Here is a 17,048-nt window from a genome sequence, read left to right as displayed (position 1 = left end):
CAGATTTCCTCCCCTAATAAAGAGAGAGGGAATACAAGGAGGGACAGCTATCAGAAAGCGAACTTTCACGAAGCTCACTTACCCATCCCTGCAGCGAATGGTACCGTGATCGGGGGGTCCTTCTTAGCCGGGGATTCCTTTCGGCCTGAGGACTTGGTTGATTTCTGAGCAGCTTTAGCTCCACCAGCGCGACTACTGCCACTAGAACGCCGCTGGGAGCTTCTCAAAGGCTGCTCAAGTGGTTGCTGCTGCTCACCGCACAGCTGCGGTGTTCCCTCCAGAGACTCCATACCGGAAAAGGTGGACAGGAACACGCTGAGACCTCAGTGCACCGCTTAAATTCCTCCACCTGGGTACCACCCCCGGATGGGGGTCAGCAGGGAAATCAATTGATCCACTGGCCGGTACTGCACCGATAGGGTCTTTCGCTAGCCGCCTGCTTTGAGCGCCGGACATCCCGAGGCCAAATCCCTCCCCAGACGCCGGGAGCCGCCATTAGCCGGAAGAGGGCGCCACTGCGCATGCGCGGCCGCGTCATCGCCCCGCGCCGCTCGCCGCGTCATCCGGACACGCCTCCTTCCGGACGCAGCTGCGGCGCTGAGAGCAGACGCGCCGGACAGGGATGGCAGCACTCCTCCGCCACCGTCGACCCCAGCGCAGGCGACGGACAGACCCCGGAGACCCCAGCAGAAGCGGCACCATGGAGACACCCCAGGTAAAAAGCAGCCCTCATAGAAGTCAGCCCCTACTGTCTAGGGCCGCTTCCTCCTGCTGACACCTACACAAACAGTACCCCTGCCGTGTGGTGCTTCCATCAACCTGACCTAGGCCGAGGTAGGGGGACCCCGCTACCTGCATCGGCCTGTCAGGAGTGGGATAACTTCCTTTCTTCGACCCTCTTCACAGGGCCTGTCTGAAGAGGTTCCACTGTCAGGGACAGGAAACCAACTGGCGGGGGAGTGAGGTGCCGCCCTTTTTATGTCTGAGGTTTCCTGTCCCTGAAGGGCGGATCCCCTCTCTCGTTGTGCTGTCATGGCGACTGAATAAAAACATGTTACATCTTCATTTTCTAGATACTCTACATATGTTCCTCATTTATGCATAATGAGGCAAAAATACCTGCTATTTTTTTTTTTGAGAAAAGTATTACTAATTGCTGCGATATAAGGGTGAAATTATGGTTTTCAATTTTAAAGACTTTCTGGCACATATCATGTTAAGTATCTTTGGCACCAAGTATTTTTTTTACTATAGAATTGTGCACATGTGCACCATCTGTTCTGTTTTTATTCTATTGTAACCTTACTATGAGAATGTAAATGTGTAAAAAAAAAAATTAGAATATTATTAAAATGGACACATCAGTATTTTTTGCCGTTAGGTGGTTTCTATAACCGTTATGCATTGATTTGTGTTAACACAAGAACGATGCATGTGTGTATGATAAAATGTTGCTCCCTACATAACTTGAAGGGGTTTTGTGGCACAAGAGAAATTTTTGCCGTGAAAATGAGCAGCTCATCCTAGTTTTAGACTCTAGTTCCACCTCATATGGACGTGTCATGCCTTATGTAAGTGATGTATGTTTCTACTTCCATAATCCATGATTAAGAACAACGATAGGTCTGAAATGCATAGGATAATGCTGTAATTGCAGTTTGGACAGTGCCTGGAACATTTACAGCTTGCTTAACGGGAACCTGTTATGCCCCCAAATGATACTAACCTGCAGTTATGGGGTCAATCTGCAAGTTACTAGCGTTCTAAAGGTGCCTGGCTTCCACACTGAAAGCACAGCTACCAGGAGGAAATTAACTTTATTTCTCCGGGCAGCGGTTGACTTTCAGTCATAGAGATGTACCCAGAATGGCTTCAGTCAATGATCAGTATATAGTGAGTTGTTGTGCATTCTGTTGTCGAACTCCCTCCTGTGGTCGTGAATGGTACTTCGGCGAGTTCTGTCTATGGGCTCCCTCTGGTGGCTATGAGTGAAGCTGCTGCTTCTGAGGTTCCTTACACAGGTGACGTGGTTTATCCTTTGGTTGGCTTCTCTATTTAACTCCACTCAGATCGTTACTCCATGCCAGCTGTCAATGTTTTAGCATTGGTTCAGTTCGCTCCTGGATCTGCCTGGTGACCTGTCTTCTCCTGCAGAAGCTAAGTTCCTTATTGTTATTTTTGCTCATTGTTTCTTTGTCCAGCTGGTTATCCTGATTTTGTCTTGCTAGCTGGAAGCTCTGGGATGCAGAGTGCCCCCCCCCCCCCCGCACCGTGAGCCGGTGCAGAGGTCTTTTTTGCACACTCTGCGTGGTCTTTTGTAGGTTTTTGTGCTGACCGCAAAGATTCCTTTCCTATCCTCTGTCTATTTAGTAAGTCTGGCCTCTCTTTGCTGAAACCTATTTCATTTCTGCGTTTGTGACTTTCATCTTTTCTCACAGTCATTATATGTGGGGGGCTGCCTATTCCTTTGGGGAATTTCTCTGAGGCAAGGTGGGCTTTATTTTCTATCTCTAGGGCTAGCTAGCTCTGAGGCTGTGATGAGGCGCCTAGGGAGCGTCAGGAGCGCTCCACGGCTATTTTTAGTGTGTGTGATAGGATTAGGGCTTACGTTCAGCAGAGCTCCCACATCCCAGAGCTCGTCCTGTATGAGTTTAACTATCAGGTCGGGTGCTCCTAACCACCAGGTCATAACAGTACAGCTGGCCCAAAGTATTAATGCATCTCAATAGAGGGATAAGAGGACTTCTGAGACCATTTTTTTTTCTTTGCACTGTGTTTTGTCTTTCTTTTCCCCTAGACCTTTGGGTGGTTCAGGACACAGGTGTAGAGATGGACATTCAGGGTCTATCCTCTTGTGTGGATCATCTCACTGCAAGACACTGCAAGGGTACAAAACATTCAAGATTTTGTGGTTCAGAATCCTATGTTGGAGCCTAGAATTCCTATTCCTGATTTATTTTCTGGGGATAGATCTAGGTTCTTGAATTTCAAAAATAACTGTAAACTGTTTCTAGCTTTGAAACCCCGCTCCTCTGGTGACCCCGTTCAACAAGTAAAAATCATAATTTCTTTGTTGCGTGGTGACCCTCAAAACTGGGCATTTTCCCTTGCGCCAGGAGATCCTGCATTGCGAGATGTAGATGCGTTTTTTCTGGCGCTTGGATTGCTTTATGATGAACCAAATTCAGTGGATCAGGCAGAGAAAATCTTGCTGGCTTTGTGTCAGGGTCAAGATGAAGCGGAGGTGTACTGTCAGAAGTTTAGAAAGTGGTCTGTGCTTACTCAGTGGAATGAATGTGCCCTGGCGGCAATTTTCAGAAAGGGTCTTTCTGAAGCCCTTAAGGATGTCATGGTGGGATTTCCCACGCCTGCTGGTCTGAATGAGTCTATGTCCTTAGCCATTCAGATCGATCGGCGCATGCGTGAGCGCAAAGCTGTGCACCATCTGGCGGTATTCTCTGAGCATAGGCCTGAGCCTATGCAATGTGATAGGACTTTGACCAGAGCTGAACGGCAAGAACACAGACGTCGGAATGGGCTGTGTTTTTACTGTGGTGAATCCACTCATGCTATCTCCGATTGTCCTAAGCGCACTAAGCGGTTCGCTAGGTCTGCCACCATTGGTACGGTACAGTCTAAATTTCTTTTGTCCGTTACTCTGATTTGCTCTCTGTCGTCCTATTCTGTTATGGCATTTGTGGATTCAGGCGCTGCCCTGAATTTGATGGACTTGGAGTTTGCCAGGTGCTGTGGTTTTTTCTTGGAGCCCTTGCAGTATCCTATTCCATTGAGAGGAATTGATGCTACGCCTTTGGCCAAGAATAAGCCTCAGTACTGGACTCAATTGACCATGTGCATGGCTCCTGCATATCAGGAGGATATTCGCTTTTTGGTGTTGCATAATCTGCATGATGTGGTCGTTTTGGGGTTGCCATGGCTACAGGTCCATAATCCAGTATTGGATTGGAAATCTATGTCTGTGTCCAGCTGGGGTTGTCAGGGGGTACATGGTGATGTTCCATTGCTGTCAATTTCGCCTTCCACTCCTTCTGAAGTCCCTGAGTTTTTATCAAATTACCAGGATGTATTTGAAGAGCCCAAATCTGGTGCCCTACCTCCTCATAGGGATTGCGACTGTGCTATTAATTTGATTCCTGGTAGTAAGTTTCCTAAGGGCCGTCTGTTTAATTTATCTGTGCCAGAGCACGCCGCTATGCGGAGTTATATAAAGGAATCCTTGGAGAAGGGTCATATTCATCCGTCTTCGTCACCATTGGGAGCAGGGTTCTTTTTTGTGGCCAAGAAGGATGGTTCTTTGAGACCTTGTACTGATTACCGCCTTCTTAATAAGATCACAGTCAAATTTCAGTATCCTTTGCCGCTGCTTTCTGATTTATTTGCTCGGATTAAGGGGGCTAGTTGGTTCACCAAGATAGATCTTCGAGGGGCGTATAATCTTGTGCGAATTAAACAGGGTGATTAATGGAAAACCGCATTTAATGCACCCGAGGGCCATTTTGAGTACCTGGTTATGCCATTCGGGCTTTCTAATGCTCCATCTGTGTTTCAGTCCTTTATGCATGACATCTTCCGAGAGTACCTGGATAGATTTATGATTGTATATTTGGATGACATTTTGGTCTTTTCGGATGATTGGGAGTCTCATGTGAAGCAGGTCAGAATGGTGTTCCAGGTCCTTCGTGCGAATTCCTTGTTTGTGAAGGGGTCAAAGTGTCTCTTTGGAGTTCAGAAGGTTTCATTTTTGGGTTTCATTTTTTCCCCTTCTACTATCGAGATAAACCCTGTTAAAGTTCAGGCCATTTACGATTGGACTCAGCCGACATCTGTGAAGAGCTTGCAGAAGTTCCTGGGCTTTGCTAATTTTTATCGTCGCTTCATCGCTAACTTTTCCAGTATTGCTAAACCGTTGACTGATTTGACCAAGAAAGGTGCTGATGTGGTCAATTGGTCCTCTGCGGCTGTAGCGGCTTTTTAGGAGTTGAAGCGTCGTTTTGCTTCTGCCCCTGTGTTGTGCCAGCCAGATGTTTCACTCCCTTTTAAGGTGGAGGTTGATGCTTCTGAAATTGGAGCAGGGGCTGTTTTGTCACAAAGAAGTTCTGATGGCTCGGTGATGAAACCCTGTGCCTTCTTTTCTAGAAAATTCTCGCCTGCTGAGTGCAATTATGATGTGGGCAATCGGGAGTTGTTGGCCATAAAGTGGGCATTCGAGGAGTGGCGACATTGGCTTGAAGGAGCTAAACATCGCATGGTGGTCTTGACGGATCACAAGAATTTGACTTATCTCGAGTCTGCCAAACAGTTGAATCCTAGACAGGCTCGATGGTCGCTCTTTTTCTCCCGTTTTGATTTTGTGGTTTCATACCTTCCGGGATCTAAGAATGTGAAGGCTGATGCCCTGTCAAGGAGTTTTGTGCCTGACTCTCCGGGTGTACCGGAGCCGGCGGGTATACTTAAAGAAGGGGTAATTTTGTCTGCCATTTCCCCTGATTTGCAGCGTATGCTGCAAACGTTTCAGAATGATAGACCTGACCGTTGTCCTACGGAGAAACGGTTTGTCCCTGATAGATGGACTGGTAGAGTTATCTCGGAGATTCATTGTTCAGTATTGGCTGGTCATCCTGGAATCTTTGGTACCAGAGATTTGGTGGCTAGATCTTTTTGGTGGCCTTCTTTGTCACGGGATGTGCATTCTTTTGTGCAGTCCTGTGGGATTTGTGCTCGGGCTAAGCCCTGCTGTTCTCGTGCCAGTGGGTTGCTTTTGCCCTTGCCGATTCCGAAGAGGCCCTGGACGCATATTTCCATGGATTTTATTTCTGATCTCCCTGTTTCTCAAAAGATGTCGGTCATTTGGGTGGTTTGTGATCGCTTCTCTAAGATGGTCCATTTGGTACCCTTATCTAAACTGCCTTCCTCCTCTGATTTGGTGCCATTGTTTTTCCAGCATGTTGTTCGTTTGCATGGCTTTCCGGAGAACATAGTCTCGGACAGAGGTTCCCAGTTTGTTTCGAGGTTTTGGCGGTCCTTTTGCGCTAAGATCGACATTGATTTGTCTTTTTCTTCGGCTTTCCATCCTCAGACTAATGGCCAAACCGAAAGAACTAATCAGACTTTGGAGACATATCTGAGATGCTTTGTTTCTGCTGATCAGGATGATTGGGTGTCCTTCTTGCCTTTGGCTGAGTTCGCCCTTAATAATCAGGCCAGCTCGGCTACTTTAGTTTCTCCTTTTTTCTGCAATTCTGGTTTCCATCCTCGTTTCTCCTCAGGGCAGGTTGAGCCTTCGGACTGTCCTGGTGTGGATGCGGTGGTGGACAGGTTGCAGCAGATTTGGACTCATGTGGTGGACAATTTGACATTGTCCCAGGAGAAGGCTCAACGTTTCGCTAACCACCGGCTGTTGTGGCAGAGCTCCCTCCTGTGGTCACAAGTGGTACTTCGGCTGATTCTCTCTGGGAGCTTCCGTTTGTGGAGGAAACTGGTACTGCTGCTTCTGAGTTTCCTCCTTCAGGTGATCTGGTGAGGTCGTTAGGTGCTTCTCTACTTAACCCCACCTAATGCTTTGATTCATGCTTCCTGTCAATGTTCCAGTGTTGGACTTGTGTTTCTCTGGATCATTCCTGTGGCCTGCTGCTCTGCATAGCTAAGTGCTTCTTTGCTATTTGTTGCTGTTTTTTCTGTCCAGCTTGTCTATTTGTTTTGCTGGAAGCTCTGGGACGCAAAGGGTGTACCTCCGTGCCGTTAGTTCGGTACGGAGGGTCTTTTTGCCCCCTTTGCGTGGTTTTCTTTAGGGTTTTGTGTAGACCGCAAAGTTATCTTTCCTATCCTCGTTCTGTCTAGATTATCGGGCCTCACTTTGCTGAATCTATTTCATCCCTACGTTTGTCTTTTCATCTTACTCACAGTCATTATATGTGGGGGGCTGCCTTTTCCTTTGGGGTATTTGTCTGAGGCAAGGTAGGTTTATTTTTCTATCTTCAGGCTAGTTAGTTTCTCAGGCTGTGCCGAGTTGCATAGGGAGCGTTAGGCGCAATCCACGGCTGCCTCTAGTTGTGTTTGGAGAGGATCAGGGATTGCGGTCTGCAGAGTTCCCACGTCTCAGAGCTTGTTCTGTTATTTTGGGTTATTGTCAGATCACTGTGTGTGCTCTGACCTCCTTGTCCATTGTGATACTGAATTGCCTTTCATAACAGCCGGCGTTGTGTTGGTCCCCGACTTCGTGTTGGGGATTTGGTTTGGTTGTCATCTCGTCACGTTCCTATGAAGGTTTCCTCTCCTAAGTCTAAGCCTCGTTTCATTGGACCATATAAGATTTCTGAGGTTCTTAATCCTGTGTCTTTTCGTTTGGACCTTCCAGCTTCTTTTGCCATCTATAATGTTTTCCATAGGTCGTTGTTGCGGAGATACATGGCGCCTATGGTTCCCTCCGTTGATCCTCCTGCCCCGGTGTTGGTCGAGGGGGAGTTGGAGTATGTGGTGGAGAAGATTTTGGATTCTCGTGTTTTGAGACGGAAACTCCAGTACCTGGTCAAGTGGAAGGGTTATGGTCAAGAAGATAATTCCTGGGTTTTTGCCTCTGATGTTCATGCTGCCGATCTTGTTCGTACCTTTCATTTGGCTCATCCTGATCGGCCTGGGGGCTCTGGTGAGGGTTCGGTGACCCCTCCTCAAGGGGGGGGTACTGTTGTGAATTCTGTTGTCGAACTCCCTCCTGTGGTCGTGAATGGTACTTCGGCGAGTTCTGTCTATGGGCTCCCTCTGGTGGCTATGAGTGAAGCTGCTGCTTCTGAGGTTCCTTACACAGGTGACGTGGTTTATCCTTTGGTTGGCTTCTCTATTTAACTCTACTCAGATCGTTACTCCATGCCAGCTGTCAATGTTTTAGCATTGGTTCAGTTCGCTCCTGGATCTGCCTGGTGACCTGTCTTCTCCTGCAGAAGCTAAGTTCCTTATTGTTATTTTTGCTCATTGTTTCTTTGACCAGCTGGTTATCCTGATTTTGTCTTGCTAGCTGGAAGCTCTGAGATGCAGAGTGCCCCCCCCCCCGCACCGTGAGCCGGTGCGGAGGTCTTTTTTGCACACTCTGCGTGGTCTTTTGTAGGTTTTTGTGCTGACCGCAAAGATTCCTTTCCTATCCTCTGTCTATTTAGTAAGTCTGGCCTCTCTTTGCTGAAACCTATTTCATTTCTGCGTTTGTGACTTTCATCTTTTCTCACAGTCATTATATGTGGGGGGCTGCCTATTCCTTTGGGGAATTTCTCTGAGGCAAGGTAGGCTTTATTTTCTATCTCTAGGGCTAGCTAGCTCTGAGGCTGTGACGAGGCGCCTAGGGAGCGTCAGGAGCGCTCCACGGCTATTTTTAGTGTGTGTGATAGGATTAGGGCTTGCGGTCAGCAGAGCTCCCACATCCCAGAGCTCGTCCTGTATGAGTTTAACTATCAGGTCGGGTGCTCCTAACCACCAGGTCATAACAGTGAGTGGCGGCATTAAGCACTACCTGGCACATTGACTGACAGCTGAGCACTAATACACTGCAGTAATGGCTGTTAATCAATGTGCTAGGACGTGCTTAATGTGACATATTCCCTTTAAATAAAAATTCTGAAAACATTTTGTCTGTACTGGCTGGAAAATGTGATGTTTTTCTATGGTCACTCCTTGTGTCTCCAGATTATTGATTTGTGTGTAACTCCCATCTATTTCCAGCACTAGCTAATCAAATCCCCCATATGTGTATTATAGAGAAAATAGAGGAAAAAAAAACAAAATAACGTATCTTTAAAATTTAATAATTTATTTCACATATAAATATTAAAAATTAAAACAAGGGAATATCCCCAAAATTATTGAGGGTCATCCAGAGACCAGGAATTGTAACAATTGGACATATATAATAATAATAAATGTCAAAAAACACCTAATCCATCTTAAATATCTAACCAACAACACTCAGTAGAAAATGCTCAGTGCCAAAATATTTGTTGTGGTAACATGATATAGTTTATATATGAGCAAGGACCTTTACAAATGCACCTATTTGCACTAGGCACTTTAAATTCATAGTTATCTGAAAAGGTACCGCAACGAAGATTTTGGCACTGAGCATTTTCTATTGAGTGTTGTTGGTTAGATATTTAATTTTAAAGATACGTTATTTTGGTTTTTTTCCTCTATTTTCTCTATAATACACATATGGGGGATTTGATTAGCTATATTTATTTGGAGGTTGTATTGATATCCAGTTTTGGGCACCGGTGCTCAGGAAGGATATAATGGAACTAGAGAGAGTACAAAGGAGGGCAACAAAATTAATAAAGGGGATGGGAGAACTACAATACCCAGATAGATTAGCGAAATTAGGATTATTTAGTCTAGAAAAAAGACGACTGAGGGGCGATCTAATAACCATGTATAAGTATATAAGGGGGCAATACAAATATCTCGCTGAGGATCTGTTTATACCAAGGAAGGTGATGGGCACAAGGGGGCATTCTTTGCATCTGGAGGAGAGAAGGTTTTTCCACCAACATAGAAGAGGATTCTTTACTGTTAGGGCAGTGAGAATCTGGAATTGCTTGCCTGAGGAGGTGGTGATGGCGAACTCAGTCGAGGGGTTCAAGAGAGGCCTGGATGTCTTCCTGGAGCAGAACAATATTGTATCATACAATTATTAGGTTCTGTAGAAGGACGTAGATCTGGGGATTTATTATGATGGAATATAGGCTGAACTGGATGGACAAATGTCTTTTTTCGGCCTTACTAACTATGTTACTAGGTTACTATGTCACTATGATTATGCTGGACTTTTGAAATGTATATTTCCAGCACTAGTAGCTGGTCATCTGACCCCAAGTATAAGATTTCCATATTTGCTGACATGTGTCAACCATCTTCTCATCCACTTCTCTAGATGTTCTATTACATTCTGTCAAGATTTGTAGACATTTCTCTTGAGTTTGGAAAATCCCTTTAATATTGTCTAATACTACAACATAAGGGAGAATAGGACATTAAATTAACTTTGTTTAATCCACAGACGACATCAAATAAGTCCTCCTCCACCAAGACCTATATCGCCACCTCACACGTATGGATACATTTCTGGACCAATAGTGTCTGATATGGATACAGATGTTCCAGAAGAAGAAGGGGATGAAATGGATGTGGAAGTGACAAAGATGCAAAGCCGCAGACTTCTATTACGCGGCTTAGGGCAGACTCCCGCCTCTAGCGTTGGAGACTTAGAAAGTTCTGTCACTGGCTCGATGATCAATGGATGGGGTTCTGCCTCTGAGGAGGACAATGTCTCTAGCGGGAGATCGAGCGTCAGCTCTTCGGACGGCTCTTTTTTCACTGATGCCGATTTTGCACAGGCTGTTGCAGCCGCTGCAGAATATGCAGGACTGAAAGTAGCAAGACACCAAATGCAGGAAGCAGCAGGTGATAAACTTATGTCTACTTCCTTAAAAAATATTTGTCCTCTTCTTGATGTCTTCTGTTTTTGCACATTTGTCTAAAGTTTTGCACACTTGTTTTTGCTTGTTTAAGTTTTAGAGGGTGATTGAAAAATGTCAAGGTGGAACTTGCTTTGCTATTTTTATTTGTTTTACATGTTTACTGTTTGGTTTATTTAGTTTACACAATATATTTTACATTTGGATTATAAAAATGATTTTTTTTAATTCCCCCAAAACATAGTAATGACCACCAAGGACCTAAACAGTTACATGTAAAATGGCACAAACATTTTAGAATTATCAATAACTAAAAACACCAAATCAACTAAACTGTAGTATTTGTGTTTTTTATATGGTTTTACCTGTTTTTATGCTGCTCCACTCAATAAATTTACATAATTTCAAAAGTGACCAATTTACCCAATACACAAAGCTGCACTGCACTTCAAACATATACCTGGCAGCTATGATAGGAAATGTACTTATTAATGTCAAAAACATACACATAAGATTCAGTAAGTGGCAGGCTTTTCATCATCTCAGCTTTTAAGTGCTTACTGTGTATTTAGTCTTATCTGTGCACTTATCCTTATGTGGGCGTTCAGTATTGCCGCTTTCTTAGCCATTTTTGGTTTACTTTTATAGTTGCTACCGTACCCCCTGGATCTTCATTATAATGTGCCCCATATGATATTATTATGATAATGCTGTACTTTGTACGCGCTGTCACATACTCAGATATAAAAGTAAACTTTTAACACTGTACATAGTGGTTTATCTGCGGACAATATGTTATGGAGCTGGATGGATTGAGCAGCTAGATATATAGTTTTATAGGGAAAATATTAAGTATAAGGTGAAATTTATTGACCACCATCTCTGCTCAGAGTGGACTTAGGAGTCCAGTGGGAGGCCCTAGCCAATGAGTGACAATTTTCTTTGTATTGGTGGGCATGTAGAGATAGCCATCAGCCACTGCTGGACTTATAGATCAGAGATTTCAGCAAGTTATCTCGGTTGTGTGGTGATAAATTACTGATCAGTGGTGGTCTGACCTCATGGACCTTTACTGATCAGCAGAACGGGGATTTTTTTTAAAACAAGATGGAATGGCAAGATGGACTCACTCCGTTTATTCTTTATTGGACTGTTGGAAAAAGCCTCGGCAACCATGTAAGTAATGAATAGAGTAGCAGTCGAGCATGCGCACTGCTGCTCCATTCTAACATGGGTAGAAGTGCCCCATTCTGCCAATTAGTGTGACTCCCAACAGGCAGACCCCCACTGACCAATAAGTTATCACTTATCCTGTTCGTAGATGATTACTTGTTGTCACCGGATATCTGCTTTAAGTGCATTGACTGGCAAAGAGCATAGGCATCAGTGTAGCGGTTGTCCAAAAAGAAGAACCTCGCTGTTGCATTAAAAAAATTAGTCATGGTATGGCCAATTTCACACATCCAGGAAACATGGACCAATGTCGCCTCGGAAGACCCACTTTGACCAATGGGTCTCCCGACCTGTGACAACTGCTTCTTAAAAGCCCATACATTAGTTGAGTTTCGTTAATGGACCCAATGGTTAGGCTAAGTCTTCTGATGCACGAACAATCTGCGTTTCATGAATATGTGAGTTTGGCCTTAGAATGATCAGTAATGAGTTACAGTATAAATATACTTACAATAAATAATAATCTGCCCTATTTCCTGACAACTTGACTCGATAGAGGAAATGAATGTCTTAGAGGGATTCTGTATCAGTCAGAGTGGAGAGCAGTCATAGAGCCTCACTTACATATACATTCAGGCTTCAGAAAAACTGTGGAATGTGCCATGTCCCCAGTGTTGGCCCTGCAGGAGAATTAAGCCACTTTTTTCCAGATTTTACTAAACGGCGAAACCTGGTTGGCTAATTCATGAGGGAATCTTACAACAAACAGGTATTTTCCAATGGTGACAACACAAGGGAATCTGTCAGCAAGTTTAAACCACTTAAGTTTTGATATGTTCATATAGGTCACAGGAAAGTATCAATGTATTTATCTTTCAATTTACTGTCCATTACATTATTCTGGAAAAATCAACAATATTAATATGCAAATTAAATGGGTAGGACAAAGCACCTAGCAAAAGTCTGCCTTCCTAGGTCATTTCCTTTGTTAGCGTTGCTAGATGATGTCAGGTAGGGCAGGGAAACTTGCTTCTGCTCACGTCGCTGCGGTCCTTGCGCCTGCATTGTAAAGTGCCCTTCCGAGGGCATTAGACCCAGTGCACTAGTGTGCATGTGCCGGCCATCCATAACGTAGACCCGCAGGTGCAAGTCGATTTGAAATGTCTCAGGATTTCCTGCCCAGTGCTTGACATTGGCACTAAGGATGTAAATGACCTAATTTTCATTAGGTGCTCTGGGTTGGACACAGCACCTAACACCTCATTTGCATAGTGATAACATTGTGAATTTCTCTGGATTAATGCAATGCACAGCAAATATAAAGGTATTAAGGTGGGTTAAGCTTGCTAATAGATTAACTTTACTAAACCTTTTATGGAATGCACTACCAGTAACGGGTATAAAACATCACATATAGAAATGAGTCCTAATTATAGAGTAATAAATTGACTGTTCTCATTTGTCAGGCCGAAGACATTTTCACTGCCCCAGACCTACAAGCCCGGTGTCAACGGATAGTAACATGAGCACTGCCGTCATGCAGAAAAGCCGCCCAGCCAAAAAACAGAAACACCAGCAAGGACATCTACGGAAAGATGTCTACACAGATGGTGAGACTCATTTAAATACAACACAATTAGGCTTTTATTACAGCTCTGTCATTTGAATGCATATGGCATGAATGTAGTCTTTCTCCTTTTTTTTCTAAGTTTCTTGCTTTTTTTAGATTTAATTTATTTTTAATGTCTTTTAGAACTTTTTATGTTAATGAATCATTTTAAGCTGCTATTATATGGCACCACTTTGTAGCATTATTCTCTTGAGACGAAAAAGTGTAATGGTTCATTTTTTTTACTTTTAGTGATATGGTAAAAGAATTGTGATACCTTATTTGTTCTTCTACTAGAAGACACCGTGAAAAACACATATGGCCGATTAGTCAAGACTGGTATAGCGCACGATCGAGCTGCGCCAGTCATCACAGAGTACACTGCATGTAATTCATTAAGAGGCCCACTGAATTTGGCTACTCTTTTAAGTGGCGTGCGCTCCGACGAAAATGCTACTCTGGCCGGGGACTGAAGTAGCATTACTAGCATAGAAAATGCCGGCACACTTGATGAATTTAATGAAGAGGGTCCCTGTCCAAAGTGGCTGGAAGACATCACAAAATTGTCATGCAACTCTTTGTTGTGCAAAAATGTTACAACTTGTCTAAGCTTTTATTTCATGCTTGTGGCGTAAAAGCTGTGATAAATCGGCCCCTATAGAGTTTCTCAACACAGACATTGACTTTTTTTTTATGAATAATGTTAACTTTCAGTATTTCCATAAAATAAGTACAGAAATCTACAAAACTACAAAATTCCTCCTTTGGATTCTACCAATGTAGAACAGGACATTAAAGGGGTCGTTTAGCATTAATACTTATCCATATCTATGAGTGATGGAGCATTGGAAACTAGAGATGAGCATAAAGATATGCACTATCCTGGTCCAAGTGTATCTTCTGTGGCAGCCGGACCAGTGCGTGGCAAACTTCCTCGGCTGCTACTCAAATTACTAAATCCTAGCCACCTCTTGTGACTCTTAGACCTCCATGAAGTCATGATGTCATGGGACAGTGTACATAATGACATGATATATACCTATTGACCTCGCAGAACATCATGTCATTTTGGTAGCTGAGTACTTGCAAAAGACGAGCAGGATTCTGGCATTCCAATGCCTGGTTGGGAGGATTTCGCTTATCACCAAAATGGATGCTGTACCGGGGTAGTGAGAATCGTTTTGCTCATTTCTACTGGAAACCCCACTGACCGATATTAGCCTGGTCCTAATTTCCTTATTACTTTTCACTCGCACACTCACATTGAACTTGTATGAAGTGACCATCGACCATTTGTGTTGCCAATACATACAAGTCTTAGTTATGAGGGAATCTCCAAACAAGCACACCTTCATATTGGATTGGGTAATTGCAGATGGACCATATTTTTTGGAGAGCCATCTTGTTGTTGAGATACCCAGAAACAAATACAATTTACTATCAACATCTTTTTATCTTCCACCACTAAAGAATATACAGAAAAATGAACACCTTTATTACTATGAATCTCCAGAAAATTTACTATTAACTCTTTCACCAACCAGGAACACCAAGTTTTTTGAAAAAAACAAAACAAGACAAAACGTTATTAAAATGACAATAGTGGATTTGTTCTTTGCCGGTTGCTCAGGATCCTTTGCTTTAACTGTAGGGTTGCAATTAAAAGCAAATCGCTTGTAAGATTTTTCTTAAAGGGACTGTCCACCTTTGAGAGCATTGTTTTTACTTAAATATAGGTCTTTGGGGGTAAAAATAATTTAAGTTGTTCGGTTTCATTAAACATTTTATAGTCTCTATATCGCTGGCTGCAAAGTGAGCTAACTGTGAACTTGTAAGCCGGCCTGTTTGGTGCTCTGAAGTCTGGCAGAAGAGTTTGCAAGACCAGGGTCAGACGGCCGTCGATTCTCTCAATTGGGCCGATTATGCTAATGATGCTTTGCTAGGTCATAGCTTGATCCGAGTTTTAGCTTACTGTGCCCTGATTCTCTCGCATAAGAGAATTATATCACAGGTGATGAGAAGATGGAGAACTTAATTTCTCCATCTTCTTCATTGTTTCCAGATGTCGGACTGAACTCACACACAATTATAGATGTATATGGGTACACGTGATCTGAAAATCGGAGCCAATTGCAGCATGCCAAGTGCCGATTCAGCATGAAAAAGAAATTGCAGAACCGCACTGCACCATAGTATAACATTGGCCCGAGTGCTATCCAAAAAAACATCGGATAGCACTCGGCCTTGTTATAGGTTCATGTGAGTGAGCCTTTACTCTTGTATCCATCTTTTTCTGAGCTCCAAGTAACTGATTGATAACCACAGATCACACTAATGTTGAATATGCAGGAAAAAATAGAGCATGTAAAAGCCAAACATTGCAATTGGGGTTTTAGTTAAAAAAAAAATTGCAAACATTATTTTTAGCCACAAACCCATGTATTTGGATAACCCCTTTAAACTCACTTGTTATGGCTCCTGGTGAATAAGTAAAGCATATTGCATGATATTGCATTGCAATTTACATATTTCTGCTTTCTGCCCTACATGTGCAAGTTCTCTGATTCTTAAAAGTGACCATATGTTAGTAAAGATGATAAAATACTGCAAGGCAATGTGATTATTTGAATTGCAAATATCAAGGTACCAGAGTTCAGAAGGAAACCAAGAAGTAATATTACACAGAAAAGGGGACAAGATTCTTATTGGTGTAGCATTATTACTGCTATTCTTTATCTATAAATCTCTTTGTTTTAGGCTGCAGTAGAAAGTAGAAGCCATTAGGCCATCTTATTTATTCTATTATTCACACCGTTCAAGATATTCTCTAGAAAAATGCACAATGGGACAATTATGAGAATTGTCGGTGGATTATGCTTATATCTATCCCAGAGCATTTAGTCCATCATCTAGTATAGACGCCAGCTTTTAAATGCATATATTATATAAAATCTATCTATAGATCACATAATGATGAATTATTTTAATTTTACTAATGATGGACGGCTGCTGTGAGCCACAGTATTTTCAGACGGGCTCTTATTGGCAATCAATACACTTTAGTTGCTGACACTAAATATCACTTCTATTGATTCAGAGATCTAAAAGCAATTATTTGGAAATATTTCCTTTTCTAAGCTGGAGCAAATATATGGTATATCCCTTGAAACATGTACTTAAACTTAAAGGGGTATTTTCAAGTTTATAAATTATCTCTGACCACTGAGACCCCCATAAATCCAGAGAACTCTGGCTCTAGAGAGCCTTGTGTGAATGGAGTGGTGGTTCATCACGATGCACACTGTCCTTCATTTATTCTGAATGGGACCCCGTGGATAACCGAACGTGGATCTTGGCTACTCTTTGGCACTCCCATAGGAATCAATAAAGTGGTAGGGCACAAAATACAACACCGCTCCATTCACACAGGGCTCTTGAGAGCCCTGGTTTCCTGCACCGATGGAAGTCCCAGCATTTGGGAATAACTACCAACATGCGAATACCTCTTTCACTTTTTGGGACAGTGGCAATTCCTTCTATGCTCAGGATGCACAGCTCATATAATCATGATATTTTTCAGGTTAACTTCAGCCAGTTAGCATCTGGGAGATCAGCACCTTAGTGGTCACAGTGCAGCTATCACTAACGATCACATAACCTCAACATCCATTCAGTGCCCTCTCAATGCCTTGGTTCCCACTTCCAAAGAGGCCGGGGACCAAGAAACCTTTCCAAGTAATTTGATTTCATAGAAGTTTCAGGCAGTTTTAGCAAGGCCCAAGAGACTCGGGTCT

At 43.3% G+C, this 17,048-nt stretch overlaps 1 protein-coding gene across 6 annotated transcripts in view; it reads left to right on the top strand.

Annotated features, from left to right (window-relative positions):
* The window catches only part of ROBO1 (roundabout guidance receptor 1), a 1,753,811-nt gene that overhangs the window by 1,723,095 nt on the left and 13,668 nt on the right, over positions 1–17,048 (top strand). For all 6 annotated transcript variants that reach the window (XM_069760966.1, XM_069760963.1, XM_069760965.1 and 3 more), the window contains 2 exons: positions 10,055–10,458; positions 13,112–13,255. In XM_069760966.1, the coding sequence (XP_069617067.1) occupies positions 10,055–10,458; positions 13,112–13,255 (548 nt within the window). The remainder of the gene's footprint in view (positions 1–10,054; positions 10,459–13,111; positions 13,256–17,048) is intronic.

Source organism: Ranitomeya imitator, chromosome 3 (assembly GCF_032444005.1).
Source record: "Ranitomeya imitator isolate aRanImi1 chromosome 3, aRanImi1.pri, whole genome shotgun sequence".
In the NCBI taxonomy this organism is placed as follows: Eukaryota; Metazoa; Chordata; class Amphibia; order Anura; family Dendrobatidae; genus Ranitomeya; species Ranitomeya imitator.
This window is presented reverse-complemented; position numbering and strand designations above follow the sequence as displayed.